General features: G+C 44.2%; 1 protein-coding gene across 1 annotated transcript in view; it reads right to left on the reverse strand.

Moving 5' to 3' along the window:
- The window catches only part of csmd2 (CUB and Sushi multiple domains 2), a 778,395-nt gene that overhangs the window by 196,252 nt on the left and 560,828 nt on the right, over window positions 1-21,315 (reverse strand). The window contains exons 38-41 of the mRNA XM_070898713.1: window positions 20,922-21,099; window positions 18,928-19,073; window positions 14,084-14,164; window positions 12,838-12,951 (exon numbers count right to left, since the gene is read on the reverse strand). Coding sequence (XP_070754814.1) covers window positions 12,838-12,951; window positions 14,084-14,164; window positions 18,928-19,073; window positions 20,922-21,099 — 519 coding nt within the window. The remainder of the gene's footprint in view (window positions 1-12,837; window positions 12,952-14,083; window positions 14,165-18,927; window positions 19,074-20,921; window positions 21,100-21,315) is intronic.

Consider the following 21,315-nt stretch of genomic DNA (forward strand, 5'->3'; position numbering starts at 1 on the left):
TAACCAGTGTTTTATACATCTCAAGCATAACTTCCTTCCACTTGTATTCCATGCCTCGACTAATAAAGGAAAGTATTCCATATGCCTTCTTAACCACCTTATCTACCTGGCCTGCTACCTTTAGGGATCTGTGGACCTGCACTCCAAGGTCCCTTTGTTCCTCTACACTTTTCTGTGTATTCCCTTGCCTTGTTAGACCTCCCCAAATGCATTACCTCACACTTATCCGGATTGAGTTCCATTTGCCAGTTTCGCCCACCTGACCAGTACAGTCTGCTGCTTTCTTCTTCATTATCATTATCATCCACACAGCCTATTTTAGTGTCATCTGCAAACTTCTTAATCATACCCCCAGCATTCAAGTCCAAATCATTGATCTATACCACAAAAATCCCAGCACTGAGTCCTTGCTACCATGTTTCCTACATTACAACTATGACTACACTTAATTGGCTGTAAAGCACTTTAGGATGTCCTGAGATCAGGAATGGCACGATATAAGTGCAAAGTCGATCTTTTTTCTTTTATTGGTTGGCAGCTGAATCGGTGGAGGGTTTGGAGCCACTTGCCAAAGTGTAGGAGGGGGACCAGAAAAGGGAGAAAACTGAGGAAACATTACAAGGTACCCACAAAAGAAACATCATACTTTGTTGAACAGAAGAATACTGATGTGAATATACTATGAGTACCCTGTACTACATCACACTTTGGCCGGGAAATTGCATAACACCCCGTTTGTGGGTGGTAACATCTGTGTTCCTGCGCCAGGCACGGAAGTCCTGCCCACTCCAGAAATTGAGGTTACCGCCCCTGAGAGGAAGTGGAGTGTTCGCTAAAGGGGCTGGAGCTACGCACTGGGCTACGTGGCACTGCCGCATAAGAGGGGCCCTCCTCTTTGTTAAAGGGGAGGGCCAAGTTGCAGACTCTCTGAGGCCCGACCTGGACCACTGGAGAGCAGGGTGCCATGCCATCAGCCTGGCACTCAAGCGGAGCACCGGGCCGCCAGATCGTGGCACGGACCCGGCATTCAAGGAGGCAATAGGCCGCGACAAGTAAGATGGCCAATTTTTTATTCACGGCACACCACCTCCCGTTTAACTAGCGAGCGGCTGGCCACCATGTATGCATCCCATAAATCTGTCGCCAAATATTTGATCTGGGGCAAAAACAGGTTTCTGCGCATGCTGATGACGTTGTTGGCGCAGCAGAGCTAAGCACTACTGATTATCATGACTGCTAAACTTCAGCGGGAGATGGTAGTGGCACTGCGCCCGGGTTCAAAGTCATTTGCGCCCTACTAGCGCCCTCTGAGGGTGCTAACTGGAGACACAAATGACCCCAATTTCTCCCCCTCTATGTCTGCTGTATGTATATTGGTTCTCAGTCCATTTTCATCTCAGGTGCTATTACTTCTCACAGCTTAAGGTACCACCGCTGCTACAGAGATAGTCACATCCAAGCAGCATTTTCAATTTCCAGGCCTGACTTAATTTCAGGCACTCGGTTCAAGTTCATTCTGCACCACAGATCAACCCACATTAACGTCATATTCACTGTGCTTTGTTCTGAGGCTGCTACAAATACAGCGCAGTCAGCAGCAGCTACAGAAAATACATACTGCAGCACAAATAAGTATGCGCTGTTCAACTAAATTATAGCATTGACAGTTGTTACTGGGCATATGGACTCTGCCTTCAGTGGAGTGAGTGAGTGATGGTTTATTTACAATGATACATTTTGAATAGTTCACTAACTTTTTGCTCAAAACTGCCCTGCACCAATGAGTCCCAGGGCAGGTTTATATCATGTGAAATGGTCCCAGAGAGTAGCTGTAAAATGGAGAGACCTGCTATCTTCCTGAATCACTCTCTTCATTTTACTGTTCTTCTTGTCGCTGTTCGAAATCGAGATCAAAGACCTAACCTTCACAGAGTCGTAGAATTTTACAGCACAGAGGAAGGCCAGCCCACGCTGGCTCTTGGCAAGATCTACCCACACAGTATCATTCCCTTGCTCTGTCCGCTGACGAAGCCACGTTTTCTTCTTCAAATATTTATCCATATTCCTTTTAAAAGCTATTATGGATTCATCTTTCACCACAGTACCTGGTAGAGAATTCCGTGTGCTAACAACCCCCTGCATTTAAAAAAAAAATCCTAATATTTCCCTTCCTTTTTTTGGTGGTGATCTTAGATTCATGCTCCCTGGTTGTTGATTCTCTGACCAGTGGAAATAGTTTCCTCCAATTTACGATGTCAAAACTGCTTAAATTTTGAACATCTCTATTAGATCTCCTCTTAACCTTCTGGGGCCGAAATTGCCCCTCCCAACAAGGCCGCTGGCCGCCAGGAAACACCGGCCACAGAGCGCTGCGGAATGGCCGCCAACTCTCCGTGGAGGGGCTGCCATTTTAGAAATTGCACTACCTCAGCACCGCTCTGCCCATTTTCCCGTCGCGGCGTGCTTGCGCCGACCCCTTACCGTCTGTCAGGGACCCACTTGCAAAATTGCCCTCGCAAAATTGCCCCTTATACAAAATTGTTCCGCGGCAGAGGCCCCGCCACCGGCTGGTGCCTCTGACAGCTTTTGTTGTTGGTGCACTCTGTGTGAAATGGCAGCATGGCCGCCCTTAAAGGGGAGGGCACACTGCCGCGTCTGCCATGTAACTTATTTTGTCGGTCGACTAACAGGTCGGGCCGACTATTATGCCCCCGGGTTCAACCTGGCCCGCCAACAGGCAGCCTGGCACCCCCAGGTAGCTGGCCTGGCCGAAACCCTCCCTGGTGGCCCAGTGAACCTAACTAAATTATCTGCAGAGTCCACAGCAGCTCTCCCCTTTAACGGAAGGGGAGAGACATTGTGATGCGCCAGTGTGATGATGTCATCAGTGCGGTGCTCATGACTGACAGCTGAGGACATTCCGTCCCGCTCCGCTAGTGACGGCCACACTGCTCCGTTCCCAGTTCCGCCCCCATGATGAACCACTTCCGCCTCACCGGGGGAAAAAAAACCCCAAGGAGCTGAATTTTGCCGAATCGGCCAAAACATTTTGAAAAGGGTAGGTGCGTCCTGTTTCCGGCGTAGTGTAATTTCTACCCCTCCATCTTTTAATGAATAGAGCCCTATTATCTCTGGTCTCTCTTCATAACTAAAGCTTCTTATCTCTAATATTATCTCAATTAACCTATTCTGCACCTTCTCTGCGGCCTTGACATCTCTTTTTATCCTCCCCTTTCTGTACACAATCACACTCGCCCTCTTTCTCAAAGACATATAGGCAAATGTTCACCTCAATAAATGGGCTGCAAAGACATCTTGTTCAAACTGTGCTGCCGCTGGGCTGTGCGGCACCAGCAGGGACCTTTGGTGGAGAAGCTCAGCTGCCAGAAATCTTAGGGGGGTTTATGGTGAACCCTGTCATGAACAGGAGTGTGGTAAACGCCAAGGGATAACAACGAACTTTAAGATGGATGAGCTTTGGTGTTTATCTGTCCATCGTCTTTACAAAGCACAAGTGTTGAGACCATCGACAGCAGAAGTGTGGCTGTTTTTGCTGTGCGCCATGAGGAGCAAAGCAGCAACCTCACAGAAGGCTCGCCCCGATTATTGGCCATACAGGCACCATCTGCTGCCAGCATGTGGACACCTCGCTCAAGTCTTACACTGTGTGATCGGCTGTGGCTGTGAGGAAGGAAGAGGCTGAACGTAAAATGCACTTTAATTAGTATGTTCGAGATTTTTGGCCAGTAGGTAACTTGCTTAGGGAGCTAGGAGCTAAATTAAAAAGTAGGACCTCAAAAGTGGTAATCTCAGGATTGCTATCAGTGCCACGTGCTAGTCAGAGAAGGAATCGCAGGATTGCTCAGATGAATAGGTGGCTTGAAGGGAGGGATTCAAATTCCTGGGACATTGGAACCGGTTCTGGGGGAGGTGGGACCAGTACAAACCGGACGGTCTGCACCTGGGCAGGACCGGAACCAATGTCCTAGGGGGAGTGTTTGCTCGTGCTGTTGGGGAGGAGTTAAACTAATATGGCAAGGGGATGGGTACGTATGCAGGGAGACAGAGGGAAATAAAAAGGAAACAGAAGCAAAATATAGAAAGGAGAATAGTAAAAGTGGAGGGCAGAGAAACCCAAGGCAAAAAACAAAAAGGGCCACATTACAGCAAAATTCTAAAGGGGCAAAGTGTGTTAAAATACAAGCCTGAAGGCTCTGTGCCTCAATGCGAGGAGTATTCAGAATAAGGTGGATGAATTAACTGCGCAGATAGCAGTTAACAGATACGAAGTGATTGGCATCACGGAAACATGGCTCCAGGGGGACCAAGGCTGGGAACTCAACATCCAAGGGTATTCAGCATTTAGGAAGGATAGACAGAATGGAAAAGGAGGTGGGGTGGCATTGCTGGTTAAAGATGAATTCAATACAATTGTAAGGAAGGACATTAGCCTGGATGATGTGGAATTGGTATGGGTTAAGCTGCGGAATTCCAAAGGGCAGAAAACGCTAGTGGGTGTTGTGTATAGACCACCAAATAGTAGTTGTGATGTTGGGGACAGCATCAAACAAGAAATAAGGGAAGTGTGCAATAAAGGTACAGCAGTAATCATGGGCGACTTTAATCTATACATTGATTGGGCTAACCTAACTGGTAGCAATTCGGTGGAGGAGCATTTCCTGGAGTGTATTAGGGATGGTTTTCTGGACCAATATGTCGAGGAACCAACCAGGAAGCTGGCCATCCTAGACTGGATATTGTGTAATGAGAAGGGACTAATTAGCAATCTTGTTGTGCGAGGCCCCTTGCGGAAAAGTGACCATAATATGGCCGAATTCCTTATTAAGATGGAGAGTGACAAAGTTAATTTGGAAACTAGGGTCCTGAACTTAAGGAAAGGTAACTTCGACGGTATGAGGCGTGAATTGGCTAGAATAGACTGGCAAACGATACTAAAAGGGTTGACGGTGGATAAGCAATGGCAAACATTTAAAGATCACATGGATGAACTTCAGCAAATGTACATCCCTGTCTGGAGTAAAAATAAAACTTGGAAGGTGGCTCAACCATGGCTAACAAAGGAAATTAAGGATAATGTTAAAGCCAAGGAAGAGGCATATAAATTGGCTAGAAAAAGCAACAAACCTGAGGACTGGGAAAAATTTAGAATTCAACAGAGGGGGACTAAGGGTTTAATTAAGAGGGGGAAAATAGAGTACAAGAGGAAGCTTGCAGGGAATATAAAAACTGATTACAAAAGCTTCTATAAATATGTGAAGAGAAAAAGATTAGTAAAGACAAACGTAGGTCCCTTGCAGTCGGATTCAAGTGAAATTATAATGGGGAACAAAGACCAATTGAACCAATACTTTGGTTCTGTCTTCACGAAGGAAGATACAGATAACCTTCCGAAGATACTCGGGGACAGTGGGTCGAGTGAGAAGGAGGAACTGAAGGATATCCTTATTCGGCGGGAAATTGTGTTAGGGAAATTGATCGGATTGAAGGCCGATAAATCACCGGGGCCTGATAGTCTGCATCCTAGAGTGCTCAAGGAAGTGGCCCTAGAAATAGTGGATGCATTGGTGATCATTTTCCACAGTCTATCGACTCTGGATCAGTAGCCATGGACTGGAAGGTAGCGAATGTAACGCCACTTTTTTAAAAAGGAGGGAGAGAGAAAACGGGTAATTATAGACCAGTTAGCTTGACATCAGTAGTGGGGAAAATGTTGGAATCGATCATGAAGGACGAAATAGCAGCGCATTTGGAAAGCAGTGACAGGATCGGTCCAAGTCAGCATGGATTTATGAAAGGGAAATCATGCTTGACGAATCTTCTGGAATTTTTTGAGGATGTAACTAGCAGAGTGGAAAGGGAGAACCAGTGGATGTGGTGTATTTGGACTTTCAGAAGGCTTTTGACAAGGTCCCGCACGAGAGATTGTTTTGCAAAATCAAAGCACATGGTATTGGGGGTAATATACTGATGTAGATATGGAACTAGTTGGCAGACAGGAAGCAGAGAGTCGGGATAAATGGGTCCTTTTCAGAATGGCAGACAGTGACTAGTGGAGTGCTGCAGGGCTCAGTGCTGGGACCCCAGCTCTTTACAATATACAGTAATGATTTGGATGAAGGAATAGAGTGTAATGTCTCCAAGTTTGCAGATGACACTAAACTGGGTGGCGGTGTGAGCTGCGAGGAGGGCGCTAAGAGGCTGCAGGGTGACTTGGACAGGTTAGGTGAGTGGGCAAATGCATGGTAGATGCAGTATAATGTGGATGAATGTGAGGTTATCCATTTTGGGGGTAAAAACACGAAGGCAGAATATTATCTGAATGGCGGCAGACTAGGAAAAGGGAAGGTGCAACGAGACCTGGGTGTCATGGTTCATCAGTCACTGAAAGTGGGCACGCAGGTACAGCAGGCGGTAAAGAAGGCAAATGTTATGTTGGCCTTCATAGCTAGGGGATTTGAATATAGAAGCAGGAGGGTCTTACTGCAGTTGTACAGGGCCTTAGTGAGGCCTCACCTGGAATATTGTGTTCAGTTTTGGTCTCCTAGTCTGAGGAAGGACGTTCTTGCTATTGAGCGAGTGCAGCGAAGGTTCACCAGACTGATTCCAGGGATGGCTGGGCGGTCATATGAGGAGACACTGGATCAACTAGGCCTTTATTCACTGGAGTTTAGAATGATGAGAGGGGATCTTGTAGAAATATATAAGATTCTGATGGTACTGGACAGGTTAGATGCGGGAAGAATGTTCCCGATGTTGGGGAAGTCCAGAACCAGGGGACATAGTCTTAGGATAAGGGGTAGGCCATTTAGGACTGAGATGAGGAGAAACTTCTTCACTCAGAGAGTTGTTAACCTGTGGAATTCCCTGCCGCAGAGAGTTGTTGATGCCAGTTCACTGGATATATTCAAGAGGGAGTTAGATATGGCTCTTACAGTTAAGGGGATCAAGGAGTATGGAGAAAAAGCAGGAAAGGGGTACTGAAGGAATGATCAGCCATGATCTTATTGAATGGCGGTGCAGGCTTGAAGGGCCGAATGGCCTACTCCTGTACCTATTTTTCTATGTTTCTATGTTTCTATGTTTAGTTTAATCAAAAGACAATTTTTGAAATGCAGATCTCTTCATCAAAGCAAAGATAAGTGCAGAACTTGCTGTTTAAATAGGAGGGTCAGTCTGTTCTATGGAATATAATCTAACTTTGTGACTACCAAATCAGCATGGGGAAGAAAGTAAGAGAGAGAGAGGGGAATACACTCCGAGAGAGAGAGGGAGAGGGGAAGGGAATACACTTAGAGCGAGAGAGAGAGGGAGGGGAATACAGAGAGAGAGAGAGAGAGAGAGAGAGAGAGAGAGAGAGAGAGAGAGAGATAAAGGGGGGGGGGGGGAGAATACACTCCGAGAGAGAGAGAGGAATACACTGAGAGAGGGAGAGAGAGAGAGAGGGGAATACACTCTGAGGTAGAGAGAGAGAGAGGGAGAGCAAAGTAACAGAGATGCGATGGAGGAGAAACAGGCAAGAGGGTCAAACCAGTGAGAAAGGAAGACAGGTCAGGAGAGAGAAAGAGAGAGCAGGGAGTAACGGAAAGAGAAATACACTCTGATAGAGAGAAAGAGAGAGGGGAGAGAGGAGAGAGCGACAGGTGAGACAAGAAAGAGACCATTAAAAACCAAGACCACAATAAATTTGGTGAGTAAGTGTGTCTGAATATTATTGACATTGTCCAATATAAATTTTGGTAAAATAACGTGCTGAAATTAAGTGATGTCAAGCAGCTCCATTGCTGATATCTGTTATTACCCTGTGCCTTTAATGATGTACCATATGAAGTAACGGGCACAAATCGATGAAGACAGACATCCTTTTTCTGGAGCACACAGCTTTCTTTCCATTTGCCAGGTGGGAGCCAGAGGGTGATCTTCATTTTACTGTTATGGTTATTTTCATTATAAATTTTTACACGACTATTAAATATGTTCCCGTTACCAAGCCACTCTGCAGCCTGTAAAGTGCATATTACTGGGACATTGCCAAGGTCACCTCTATGTTACCCTGTGAGCATTTAACGTCCCTAAGTCTGCTGTTGCAGATAGCACAAAAGTAACAATCAGTTAGGTTCTTCCGAAACCACGGGGTGAATGTTTTGCGGGAACTGGAGCGGAGATTGTGGAATTCAGGCATGTAACTGAGTATCTGATAATCGGTGAACCTCTCGCCAAAGACAAACAATTACACCCATATTCCTATCATAATTTTCCTGACTGTTGATCTGACTCTGCTTGGTTTTTGGTCATCCAGAAAAAGATGGCAATCCTTGTTACGATATTCTGGCAAGATAAATACTTTTAGGCATTTTGTTACAAAGTGACACGAGTTGAAAATCTCCCTGTAGAACGTGAGTGGAATCAATCCCAGCCCAGGGCTTGAGCATTGATCCATGGGAAATGACAGCTCACCTCGCCACTCACCCAAAGCACTCAAATCTTTTAATCATAGATTGTAAACAGTAGGTAATTTTTAATAATCAGCCATTGGGACAATGGCCACTGACTGAGATGGATAATCAATCGAATCTAATTATGGATCAACCCTTATGCTGAGAGAGATGAATGGTAAAGAGGTCATGTATTTGCAACACATTTCGAGATTGAGCTACAGACACATTTATTTTAGGGAAATAATTGTTATGTTTGTATATTTGTTGAAATTTTATCCTCAAATGAAACAAACCCTTCTTGGTTTTCCTTCTTTATCATTTTAATTGCCATCAGGACCAGGCTCGAGGGGCCTAATGGCCTACTCCTGCTCCTAATTCTTATATTCTTACTGGGCAAGGCATGGGGCAGACACACAATCACGCTCCTTGTACTCTTCTTCAACATGGTGCCTTCATCCTCACATTATATCAATGCAAATTTTCCATTTCCAATTCTATCCTCACTGTCTGCCTTTGTAACACTGAACTGAGGACTTGGGCCTTTGAGGAACTAAACTAGGATTGTTCAAATTAATGTTATATAGAGCACTTACAGGCTGTGGAGGGGGCTGGATTTGAATCAAATGTCAGGGGTTAAAGTACTGTGTGCTATCATTAAATCTTCTAAAATACAACGTTAAAAAGTACTACACCTAAACTGTATTTTTGAAAGGAGAACTAGCAGCATTTATGCTCCTTTTACTCCCACTCAGGTCTGGAGATCCCATTCCCCTCATCTTGGTTGTTTTTCGACAATCCTTGTGGAGAGAAATCATGAATAATCCGCTGTGCGTAATAAAAAGCTCACGGTGAACCTCCCTCCAGTGGCCCTTTTTACTCAGCACAAAACAAGATTTTCTTTTTCTTCATGCAGTTCTCATTTCCTGGCGTTAAGTGGCAATGTTGTGCAGTGAATAATGGCCCTGAAATCTCGGCCTCCCCGGGTCCGTACAGAGTGTGTATGGACCAGGGAAGGTATCACAAAAGCCGGTTTCCAGCATACAATGCGCATGCACTGAAAACCAGCTTTTCCCATCTGTCAAGCTCAGATCATCCACATATCGGGAACGAGGACATTTGCCAGGGCAAGATTGCGGTATTTACCCATATCTTGCCCAGCAAATGTCCTCAAAACTCTTGCGCCTGATAAAAGTAGGCACATAGCTTATTTTTACAGGCGTAAGAGTTTTAAAACACATTTAAAACATAAAAAATAAACTTAATAAAACACATTTTATTTTTTTAACAACCCTGCCCACTACGTTAAATTTATTTTAAACCATAATTTAAAAAACGCCTTAAAAACTCGGAAACATTTTTTTCTCTAAGATATTTATTAACTTTAATTTCAATTCATTTTAATTATGTGAGGTGTGTTTTTCATTTTTTATTTGGTGTTATTGTATTTGGTTTTTTTTTCTCAATTAATAGAATGAGAACTCATAGATTTGTGTTCCCATTGCTGGTAATTGAGAATACTTTACCTGATTGGCTGAGCAGTCACACACGACTGCACTTCTGCATGGGAACCTCGAGGACGGGAGCGCGCTTCACAGCGTGGCAAGAGAAGGCCTTCCCAACAGAATTCCATGCTCGTCTGGGACCACCGGGTACTTTCAGAAAAATTCTCCGGTCGGAGGCGTTCGTCCGAAAGAAGCCTCCAACCGGAATTTCAGGGCTAATAGTTTGCTCTGAACTGAAGCACACAGCACAACAGCGCCTCCTGTGGTGGCTTTGCTTCTGCTTTGTCAAACTGGAAGGACAGTCATCCCTATGAATGTACAGGTGCTTTTAAAATAAGGAACTGGCTATGTTTTATAATGGAGTTCTCACATGCTGTACAGAAATAGCTTCTATAAAGGCAACAAGTACAAAGCAGTTTTGTAATTCAAATAGCTGAAAATAAATGTGGGACTTTACAAGTGAATAAAGCTCTGTGTGACATTGGACAGCATGTCCTAAATGGACTTTCAAAGCTGTCTCTGAGGCATAGCTCGCAATTAATCTCTAATCATATCCACACATGAACAATCCTGGTGTGCAACCAACTGGACATCTTCTGCATATTTAGAAACCTCGGTAAAGGACCAATGCCCACAGTGTACGACATCATCAATGTTATTCAGATCCAGATAAACTCCTTGTGTCTTATGAAGGGAGGTTGAGCAGGTTGGGCTTATATTCATTGGAGTTTAGAAGAATAACAGGTGACTGTGTTGAAACATACAAGATTCTGAGGGGGCTTGACAGGGTAGATGCAGAGAGGATGTTTCCCCTCGTGGGGGAAATTTAGAACAAGGGGGCATAGTTTCAGAATAAGGGGTTGCCCATTTAAAATGGAGATGAGGAAGAATTTCTTCTCTCAGAGGATAATGAATCTTTGGAATTCCCTACTCCAGAGAGCTGTGGAGGCTGGGTCATTGAATATATTTAAGGTGGAGATAGACAGATTTTTGAACTATAGGGGAGTCAAGGGTTACGGGGAGCAGGCAAGGAAATGGAGTTGAAGCCAAGATCAGATCAGCCATGATCTTATTGAATGACAGAGCAGGCTCGAGGGGCCAAATGGACTACTCCTGCTCCTATTTCTTATGTTCTTATGTTCCTCACACAGTGCTGATATACTGTATACAGCACGAGTTAGGCCACAGCTTTAGTACTGTGTGCAGTTCTGGTCACCATATTAAGGAATGGGTGGATTTTTGAGTCTTCTGTGCTCCGTTTTTCGCCCCGGAGCGGCGGCAATGGCGGTGGTGAGGGCTTCTGGTCGGGCGGTCAGCCTCCAGCGCCCCGCAGTGATCCTCGTGTCCGGTTTTGCAGCAGCGTGGAGCAGCACCACCCAGAAGAGCTGCTTGTGACACCGGCACGAGTTATGACTCTTGCCCAACCCGTATGCCCCGAAGTGCGCCCCGCAGTGAATGCCTGGCAAATCAGGCGGTCCAACGATACCGACTGCGGAGAGGTAAGTAATGGACTCCTAAGGTAAGTGTGATTGGTTTTTCTTTTCATTTTTTTGCGATTTATGTTGTGGTGGCATGGGCATTGTTGTGAGAATATTTTTGTTTGGGGTTTTTTTTTTAGGGGTTTGTTTCTCCTCAGGCGTCTCTCAGAGCGCTCCTGGCCCGGCTCTTTAGCTCGGGAGTTTCCCATGCTAGCGACCAAGAGAGGTGTACAATGCCTCCCTTAGCGATGCACCCCCCCGACTCAGGGCCTAGCTGTCCAATGTTACTGACTGAGGCGCAAACTGTTCCCGGGCGCAAACTTTACCGCCACGCCGCCATTACCGCCCCAAAAACACCAAAGCCGAAAATCCAGCCCGAAGGATATGATTGCACTAAAGAGGGTACAGAGGGGATTTACGAGGATGCTGCCAGGACTGGAAAATTTTAGCTATGTGGAAATATTGGATAAGGCTGGGGTCCTTTTCCTTGGAACAGAGGAGGCTGAGAGGAGATTTAATTGAGGGGCTTAGATGGAGTGGATAGAAAGGACCTATTTCCCTTAGCAGAGGGGTCAATAACCAGGGGGCATAGATTTAAAGTAATTGGTAGAAGGATTAGAGGGGAGATGAGGAAACATTTTTTCACCCAGAGGGTGGTGGGGGTTTGGAATCCACTGCCTACAAATGTGGTAGAGGCAGAACCCCTCATCACTTTTAAAAGGTACTTGATGTGCACTTGAACTGCCGTAATCTACAGGGCTTCAGACCTAGTGCTGGAAGATGGGATTCGGCTGGGTAGCTCTTTTTCAACCGGCACGGACATGATGGGCCAAATGGCCTCCTTCTGTGTCATAATTTTTCTATGGCTCTATGATATACAGATCCAGATATACTCAGCAATGGTGTAGTTAGTCCTCATAAATACATGCCTGGAGAAGGGCTCCTCATAATTAGCAAGGGTACAATCATTCCTGCTATGCTTCGGCCTGCATACATTGCTCACACCGTCAATAATGGTGCAGTCAGTCATGTTACAGAGTCGATTTTGAGCTGTACAAGATTTCACAGTATTTGATTGGCATTCTAGTTCCTTTCTAATTAAAAATAAATGAAACAAATTTAAATCAATGGATGGAACACCACATGGCGAGCGTGTGTGTAAAACCACAAGGAAGTTGTGCAAGGCTCTCAGATGTGAATCGATGGTTTACTCACTCACGGCTGCTACTACAGGCAAAACAACAACAAAACCGATAAATTGAAAACAAAGTAAGCATAAACAAACCATCAGGAATAAAGCATCATTTCTCAAGCCACATCGGAGGCAGAATTCAGCTGCACCTACAGTTAGCTCCTGCCACAGTACTCATTGTTATTCCATGAAATTTTCCTAATATGTACCTTCACAAGATGGAGGTGGCCCTTCGAACTGGAGATGCGTTCCCATACGACATGTTAATATTTCATTTCCAATCAGTGTAAATCCAGGAATGCACTGGTACTTGATAATGTCACCTTGGTGTATAAAAGAGAAGAGTTACTGCACAACAAATAGACAAAGCATAGAAAGTGGAGACTACCTCAAATATTCTCGTCCATTTTTCTAAAGTCCAGCCCAACTCAGTTCAATGGATCCTCATGTCTTTTCTTCTCATCAGGTGATTTCCCCCCCCAACTACTGTTAGCCACGTGGTGGTGGGGTTAGTGTATAACATGGATTTCACTGGAATGGTAGACCATGGACCTGTAAAAGTGATTTCCTCCCAGCCTCCCCTTTGGCAAGTTCTGATCTCAGTCATGCCGTCAGAGAGAGTTGTTCAGTGGAAGGCAGGGTCTGCACAGAAGATGGCATAGGCCAGACAAGGGAGGCCGGGAGCCTGATGAGGGGAGGGCGGGAGGCGGACAAGGGGAGGGCGGGAGCTGGACGGGGGGAGGGCGGGAGCTGGACAAAAGCAGTTGGATCTGCAGCAGTTCGGATGAAGACCAGCGACCAAATCACCTAGCAGCCATAAGCTGCGCACCTTACATAATCCAGGTGCACAGTGCCATGGAGAGATACAGAATCAGGAATAGGACAAAGCATATTTCATAATTTCCAATCACACCTGTGAGAAGTAAATGGATATAGCCAATGGGACCATAAGCAGTGGGACAGATTCCCAGGCTGGGAGTTTCCTTGCTGCCCCACTGAGTGAAACAAGGCTTACTGGCCTGCCAGCCAGTGGACATAAAGCCCAGCTGGGCGTCCAGGGCTGCCTCGTTAACCCCAGAAGATTTTTATTTTTAATTTCATGTTTTTTTGGGGTCCCTTATGAAGGAGGCTTATCTGAGCATAAGCCTCCTCTAAGGAAACCCTAACATTTCTCCTCAGTGCAGGCCTCCTCTGCTTTGTTGTATGGCCTTCCTGTTCCAGCACTGATACTGGGATGAAAAGCCCCTGGATATCCAAGTAAACAACTAAATGAAGAAACATTAAACACTTCGGTCCTAATTTAGCAACCTGAAGCTACCAGATTATTGTGAAGCTCAAGGCTTGAGCCAAACCTTGTTATTTTCACTCTGAGAGACAAATTAAATGTGTTACGAACAGGGCACACTTCGAAACAGTGACGTGATTAATTACAACAAAAATAGTTAGCACAATTACCGATTTCAAACTCTTCGTCTTCAGTGAATATTTCAGCATTTGGCACAGAGACGGGAGGACGACATTTCCTCAGCTGATAAGCTGTGAAACAATAAGAATGGCAGTGTTACAGTTCTAATTACTGCATCTCATCCAATGTTAAATTATAAGCTATTCTTAAGGAAGGAGAAGGGAACTCTATTGAAGTGGACGGGTTTTAAGATATTTTGTAATTACTAAGCAACTAACATGAGAGCTTTGAAGGGGAGTGGGGCCTTGCCGGGAAATCTGAGTGCTAACCGACCATGTTCACCCGAGATACGGGGTTCAGCAAGTAAAATGAAAAAGAAAAACATCATCTAAAAGATTCCGGTTTGACAAACTTCCCTCTTCCTCCCCCATGTGATCTACTTGTCCTTCTACTCAATATACCTTTGTAATTATCAGTAATTATAGATCTCCTGCTGATCCAGGGAGGTGGGGCCTCCCCAGTTCCTCCTGAAATGTCAAATCAATCTATTTCCTACAGTGAGAATCAGATGCAGGAGAGTCTGGGATAGCTGGGAATGATCCCTGACCTCCACGATGGCAGCACCAACAGCCATTTAACAAAGCTAGATCAGGTGGGAGAAAGACAAGAGGGATCCAGTTTGGGGAAAAGAACGGGCAAGCAAGGAAGCTGTTGAGGGGTCGGACAGGTAGAGAGGAAATACAGGAAAACGCGTGAGCTCTGATGTGCAATATAGGACTGAAGTATGACCCCTTTTAATAGAGCATCACACCAACAGGATACAAAGGAGGGCAATGTGGCCCACTAGATAGAGCGTCTCACTAACAGGACCCATTTTGTTTCCTTGTAATCAACCCTGCCCCTTGAACCACAATCGTTTATATAGCACCTGCAATGTAGTAAAGTATCCCAAGGCGTTTCACAGGAGCATAATCAAATAATAATGGCCACCAGACTTGAGAAAGAGATATTTGAACAGGTGGCTAAAAGCTTGCTCAGAGAGGTAGGTTTTAAGGAACGTCTTAATAGAGGAGAGAGAAGAGAGAGGCTTAAGGGGGGGAATTCCAGAGCTCCTTCACTGGCAAAACAAACTTGGCCTGGGTGTAACACAGGCTGCTGATTCGCAATCGCCCATTTTGTGCTACTGCTGAAATCAAATTTGACTCCTGAAAAGCTTAAAGCGAAATGAGGGTCTCTGACATTTCCTTCATTTTCTCTGAGATTTTAGCCAGTAACGTTTAACCTAGGCGGAGGGTTATTTTTTGCAGCACGTAACATTTTTCAAACCTAAGGCAGCTAGCTCCCTATCCAACCCAACCCTAAAGTGGAGCTTCCTGCCTGACTCCAAGTAATTCCTTGTAATCAGCTCTACGTTAGGAGTACGAAAAAGGGCTTCTAATTGGAGTATCCAGTTGTAGGCATTCGGATCAGAGACGGACAAATGCCTGCAGCTGAGGCCGCTGCAGGGGAAAAGGCCAGAATGCAATTTAAAAACGCGGAAGCCTTTTGTGGGTAAGATTTATGATGGAGGGGGTGGACTGTGGAGGAAACCTAGTCACATACGCCACCAGGTTTAAGAGCAGGAAGAAAGTTGGCAGGTCAGTCAGAGAAGTTGCTGAGGAAAGTCTGCATCCTGCCTCCCTTGACTCCACCATGAGTGCAGCCAACTCCCCTGGCTTACAACCCAACCTCAGTTTATGGTGCTGTGTGGATAGCAATGATTGGGTGACCACTAGTAAAATGGTCTAATTTCTTCCATTTTATCTAATAATCATGTTTATATTCCTAGTGACTGAGTCTAAGGTACGGCCATGTAATTTTTATGCTGGTGTATACAGTGGCACTTGAAAACAAGTGTGGATGATCTGGAGTCCCTAGAATGTGTCCATATCTGAGTTCACCAACACAACACAACTCTAACTTGCGATGACCAAATTCAGTCTCGAAAGATCAGCCCATTATAGGAGTAAAGGTGTTGGGAGAAAGCCAGAAGCCTAACACAGACACATAACTCATTTAAATGATGTGGCAACATGCAACGGTGTTTTCTGAGTCTCAAATATACACATTTTTGCTGTAAAGCAAAAGAGAATAATCGCAGAAATTCCAGTGGCTTGTTGTAAGAGATTTGTATGACCACCCTAACCAGGTATCATTGTACCATCTGAAATGTTTATTTATTTTGAAGTCTTCCTGATTTCTTGTGTTTGTTGAAGTAAAGCATATGTGTACTGGAGGAATCATGTTTTTTATTTTGAGACCTAATGCCAGTGTCAAGCATTCTTTGGTCAGGTACAGAACTAGTTAAAATGTTCATTATACCTTCCTTGGCACGGTTCCCAATTATGCATCTCAAGCACCCCTTACTGCATTGGCGTGACATTTCCATTTCCCATACCAGCCAACCTAATGGCCTGACTGGATATGAGTGCCAATTTAGTGCCAGTTAGTGGATAATTATCAGCAGTTTGGAGCCGAGAATTCACACCCACTAGGAACTGACTTGACAGTACCTGAACTCTTTCCACTTAGGCCTGTTACAGTCATCAGAGGGGGCTTTCATTCTGTCAATCTGGCTCAATTGCAAATTCAGTCCCAAAGAAGAAAGATTCATGTTTAAACCAAGTGCGACACCCAGTGTACCTTCAATGTACCATCTTGGTCTTTAGTAGCGAAGCAATAAGCCCGACCAAATGGATATGTTAGTCCATCCCTTTTATGTCTTCTCTTACAACTGAAGTATGACTTCAACTTTATATTTTTCTACTCCACATTATCATGCTAGATTGAGCAAAATTCACTTAGTATGGCAATTAAACTGACAGCAGGGAAAAGGAACGCTGTCAGCACTGTATAATGTTGAGGTCTAAACAACACAGTCGTAGGTGGGTGTCAAAAGATGGAGACGAACGAAGCTCATTACTGGAGGTGAGCTGTGGCCTGACACCCTGGTTGGGTGAATAATAGTGGCTATCCCATCATAATTAAGCTCTTGTCTCACACCTATAATGAGTTGTATACTTGTCACTAAATGGCTAATTTCCATGCCGCATAGGTGAGCTTGAGACGCGGCATGAAAAAGTAAAAAATGAATGCATTATGAGCGCACGATGTGGAGTGTATTAGTGGCATTATTGCTCTCAATGTTCAAAGCAGCTTTAAAGGTTCTCGCTTTTTTCCCCAGTGGAAACGCAGAATTAAATTAGCATTCATACTTCAAATGATCTGCCGCTCAGGCAAAAGCTACTCTTTTAAAGTATTTGTCATATCCAACACAATTATATTTTAACAGAGCCCAGGGACATTATAGGATAGCTTCAGTAAGAAAAGGTTTGTTGCTGAGGCTCAGCCTTGCAGTCCCTGGGAGGAATAGAAGATTGCTGTTGCTGTTGTACACAAGGGGTGATTGAAATTGCATATTTTACTTTACCACTGGCAGATAATATTGTAATTCACAAAGTAAACGGATGAACAGAGGGCAGGAAAAACATAAATGATAATCCTCTCAGAAGATGAATGGGGCTGAGTGCCGTGAATACTGGAATGGGCAGTGCATGTCCTGCAAAATAAAAATGGCCTTGCTGGGCCAAATGATCATTTCATGTTCCATAATTTATTTTCTTATTCTACAGTCTAGATAAATCTGTTCAGTGATACGTGTTCTCAATATTGCAGACTCAAACTAGGTTATGCTGTAATGATTGGAGACTTTTATCCTCCTAAGCTCTCAGCTCCACATGCACAGTGCTCTCTACTTTGCTGTTATTTTTCTCTTTATATTTTTCTCTCTCTCTACCTGAGTCACGGTAGGACTACATGTGCAGAGAGCAACAGTGAAGGTCCCAGTTTATTGCCTGAATAAAGAAATCCCAGCACCCAATATGTAAATGACTTAAGAAAATACCATTGGATGAAGTAACTTTTCCATGATGATGATGAGCTCTGTTCAAAAAATACTATTGATTTTGTTTTAAAAATCACATAAAAGATTTCAGCTTTAAAATCCTGTTTTAGAAAAATGGCTTTAGTTCCAGATGTTGCCCAATCGTTCAGAGAAATGGTCTTGGTTTTAGATGTTGTAAATTTTTTGCACCGATAAAACCATTAATATTCCACTGGAAACAGTATGCTCGAACATTTATTGTAAGGCTGTGCTGATGTACAGTCCCAGATAGCAGTATGATGCAATTCATGCCTTTAATTATTTAGATCACATCATAAGTCTGAGCTGTACCGTTGTGAGAGATCTGGGCCGTAGAGCAATGCTGGCAGAGACCTGGGCTGCCCTCTTGTCCAAGAACAGAATTGTATATCAAGAGTCCAATACAGTAAAATGCCCCTTTTAACCTTTTTTAAAAAATTTGGTACAGCCTTGGTGCAGATAAATACTTTTTATGCCGGGAGGAAGAGTCAAACTGTCACTGTGAATCTGAAGTACAGCTGTGTAATCTGTTACTCGCCTGGTAACAGCTGAGAGATATTGGGCCCGAAATTCAGTCCCCCCACTTTTTTGTGGCCATTAGCACCAAAATTCTTTCATGGCTGGGCCATCCCATATTCAGTTACAAAAGTGAACAAATGGATTCCAGTGCTAATGAACCCTTCCAAAGTGATTGTTCAGCGGTGTGGCTGTCTTAATTTGAGCGTTATCACCACTGAGAAATTCAGCATGCAGGTAAGGGTTTCTAATGAGCCAACCAGGGTTTGCAGCAAGGCCCTGGGGGAGGGGGGAAGGAGGTTGGAAGGATGGCTGGTGTAAGAGGTGCAAGGAGAGCCAACAGGTTCACTGATATGGAGCTGGAGACACTGATGGACAGTGTGGAGATAGAAGACGACAAAATATATACCCACTGACCATAAAAGTTTAAAACAAATAGGCCTCCATTTGCCGTATCACTGTGAAACTTGTTAAGAATCTGATTTGAAGAGCTGTATGTGGATTCTTTAGTCGAAGTCCCACTGAATACCCCCAGCTGGGGTGCACTTTGCTGAGCTCCGTCCCTGAATGCAGAAGAAAATCAAACATCAAATTCATTATCTGAGGAAATGGGGCACATAAAGGTAAATAAAACATAAGGAGCATCACAGTTCTTCTGCCAGCAGTTTTATCAAATAATCGCCATGAGTATAAAATGAGTTTTCCTGTTTTGATTCAACACCAACCTTTTGATTTGGAGGAATTTCACTCCCATGATATTTGCAGGCACAGAAATAGGCCCTTGAGCCCAAACACATCCACCTCCTATTTGATAAATCAAGTCTACCTTCCCACCTTCCCACAATAGCTTTCAATTCTTCTCTTCCAGAACTGCACTGATTGTCAGTTGAATCAATTTAAACTGCCCACTTCATCACCCAGTCCCCATGAGACTCCCTGCAGCAACAACAGAACTTACATTTATATAGTGCCTTTAACGTCCCAAGATGCTTCACAGGAGCATTATCAAACAAAATTTGACACCGAGCCTCAGAAGGAGATATTAGGGCAGATTGGTCAAAGAGGTAGATTTTAAGGAGCGTCTTAAAGGAGGAAAGAGAGGTAGAGAGGCGGAGAGGTTTAAGGGAATTCCAAAGCTTACGGCCTTGGCAGCTGAAGGCACAACCCACCACAGCGAAAGAAAGAAAAATCAGAACATATTTACCTCAGCATGCTTCCATATATATTTTGTATCTTCATGTAGGTCATTATGACTTTCAAAACTGAGAAAAGGACTTATGTATTGGTGTGATCCGGAGATATTGTTAACCCATTGGCCAAAAAAGGTTCAGGTGAGACACCTCCTAGACCAGGACATTGGATTTTATGATACCCATGTTTCATGACAAACTCTTCTTCTTTTCCCTTCTCCCAATGTATACATTGGCAATGGTTAACTGAGGCAACAAAGTCCTTCTTATATGCCTGAGGTTATCTTTAATTCAGATCAGAATGAACAAATTATGCCATGCTCCAAGTTTATAGTGACAGACACCTCCCAATGAGGCCATGTGGGTGGTGCTAAATTAAATGACCTGTGCGACTTTCACAGTGACTTTTAATTTATAGCTTAAATCCACCTTACACCATCCACCTGGTTCATAGCCTTAAACCAAATCCAGAACAAGAGAACTAAAAGTAGAAAATGGTGGAAACACTCAGCGGGTCAGGCAGCATCTGTGAAGAGAGGAAGGTAGGGTTAACATTTCAGGTTGTTGGCCTTCTGTCAGAGCCAGGAGATGCTATAGATCAACAACTTTTAAGGAGAAACAGAGCTAGAGAAAAGGAATGGAGGAGAAAAAAACCAAAGATCTGTGATTATATGGAGGAGAGATGATTAAATGCCGGAAGTGATAATGGTGTGACAAAAAAGGCAAAAATGAGAGAAATTAGAAAAGTAAAATATTTATCTGAGACCCTGAAGATGTGTAAATGGTTACTGCAGATCAACAAAAGAGAGAGGGAAGCATGGAAATTCTGAAAAAGTGGCAAAGGCTCCTATAGGGATGGGTGCACTAGTGCTTCTGCGATTGGGGAAAGTTGTGGGCTGGTGCTTGGAACAGCGAATCTCCTATCAGTAGATGACCAGCGAGGTGGTCTGCACTTCTGGGGATCGAAGGTTCTGGGAGTCCACCACACTCCTGGACCACTAGAGCCTTTCCGTTTATGCCATATTTTTCTTTTGGTTTCCAGAGGAGGAGACCTGCATACTAATGTCAAGATCCAACTCGACTAATCAATATTTTCAGTTGCTCTGTTGCCGTCCCGACAAATACAAATTTGCAGTGCACTTAGAAGCAGGCTATTAGTGTGGATGACACACTGCGAAATGTGCAACAAGGGTTGGTTCATGATTGAATAGAAATTCATACCATATCGTAATGAAATCATTGCCAAGTTCAGTCTGCAGCAGAGTTAAGTTGACGTGAATCCCATAGCCTACAGGCACCGTCACTAGCCATGTGCAGTCCTGCGAGTTTGGATATTCATTTGGATAGCCAGGAGAGTAGATTGTGCCATTGTAAGTGGTGATATTGCCTCCACAGGGAACTAAAATCAGGAAAACAGCTCTCTTTAGGGCAACAAATGAGCATCACATCTGGTTAGTGAAAATACCTGTTTATTTGTTCTAGAAAGCTAACCGCATTTGCTTTCATTGCATTTGTGATAGTCAGCCTGGAAAGAATATATTTTTAAATGCACATACTACTACTAACTTACCACTGTGATAGGAAGGCAATATAAGAAACGATTAACTAATTATGT

This window comes from Pristiophorus japonicus, chromosome 14 (genome assembly GCF_044704955.1).
Source record: "Pristiophorus japonicus isolate sPriJap1 chromosome 14, sPriJap1.hap1, whole genome shotgun sequence".
NCBI classification, from domain to species: domain Eukaryota; kingdom Metazoa; phylum Chordata; class Chondrichthyes; family Pristiophoridae; genus Pristiophorus; species Pristiophorus japonicus.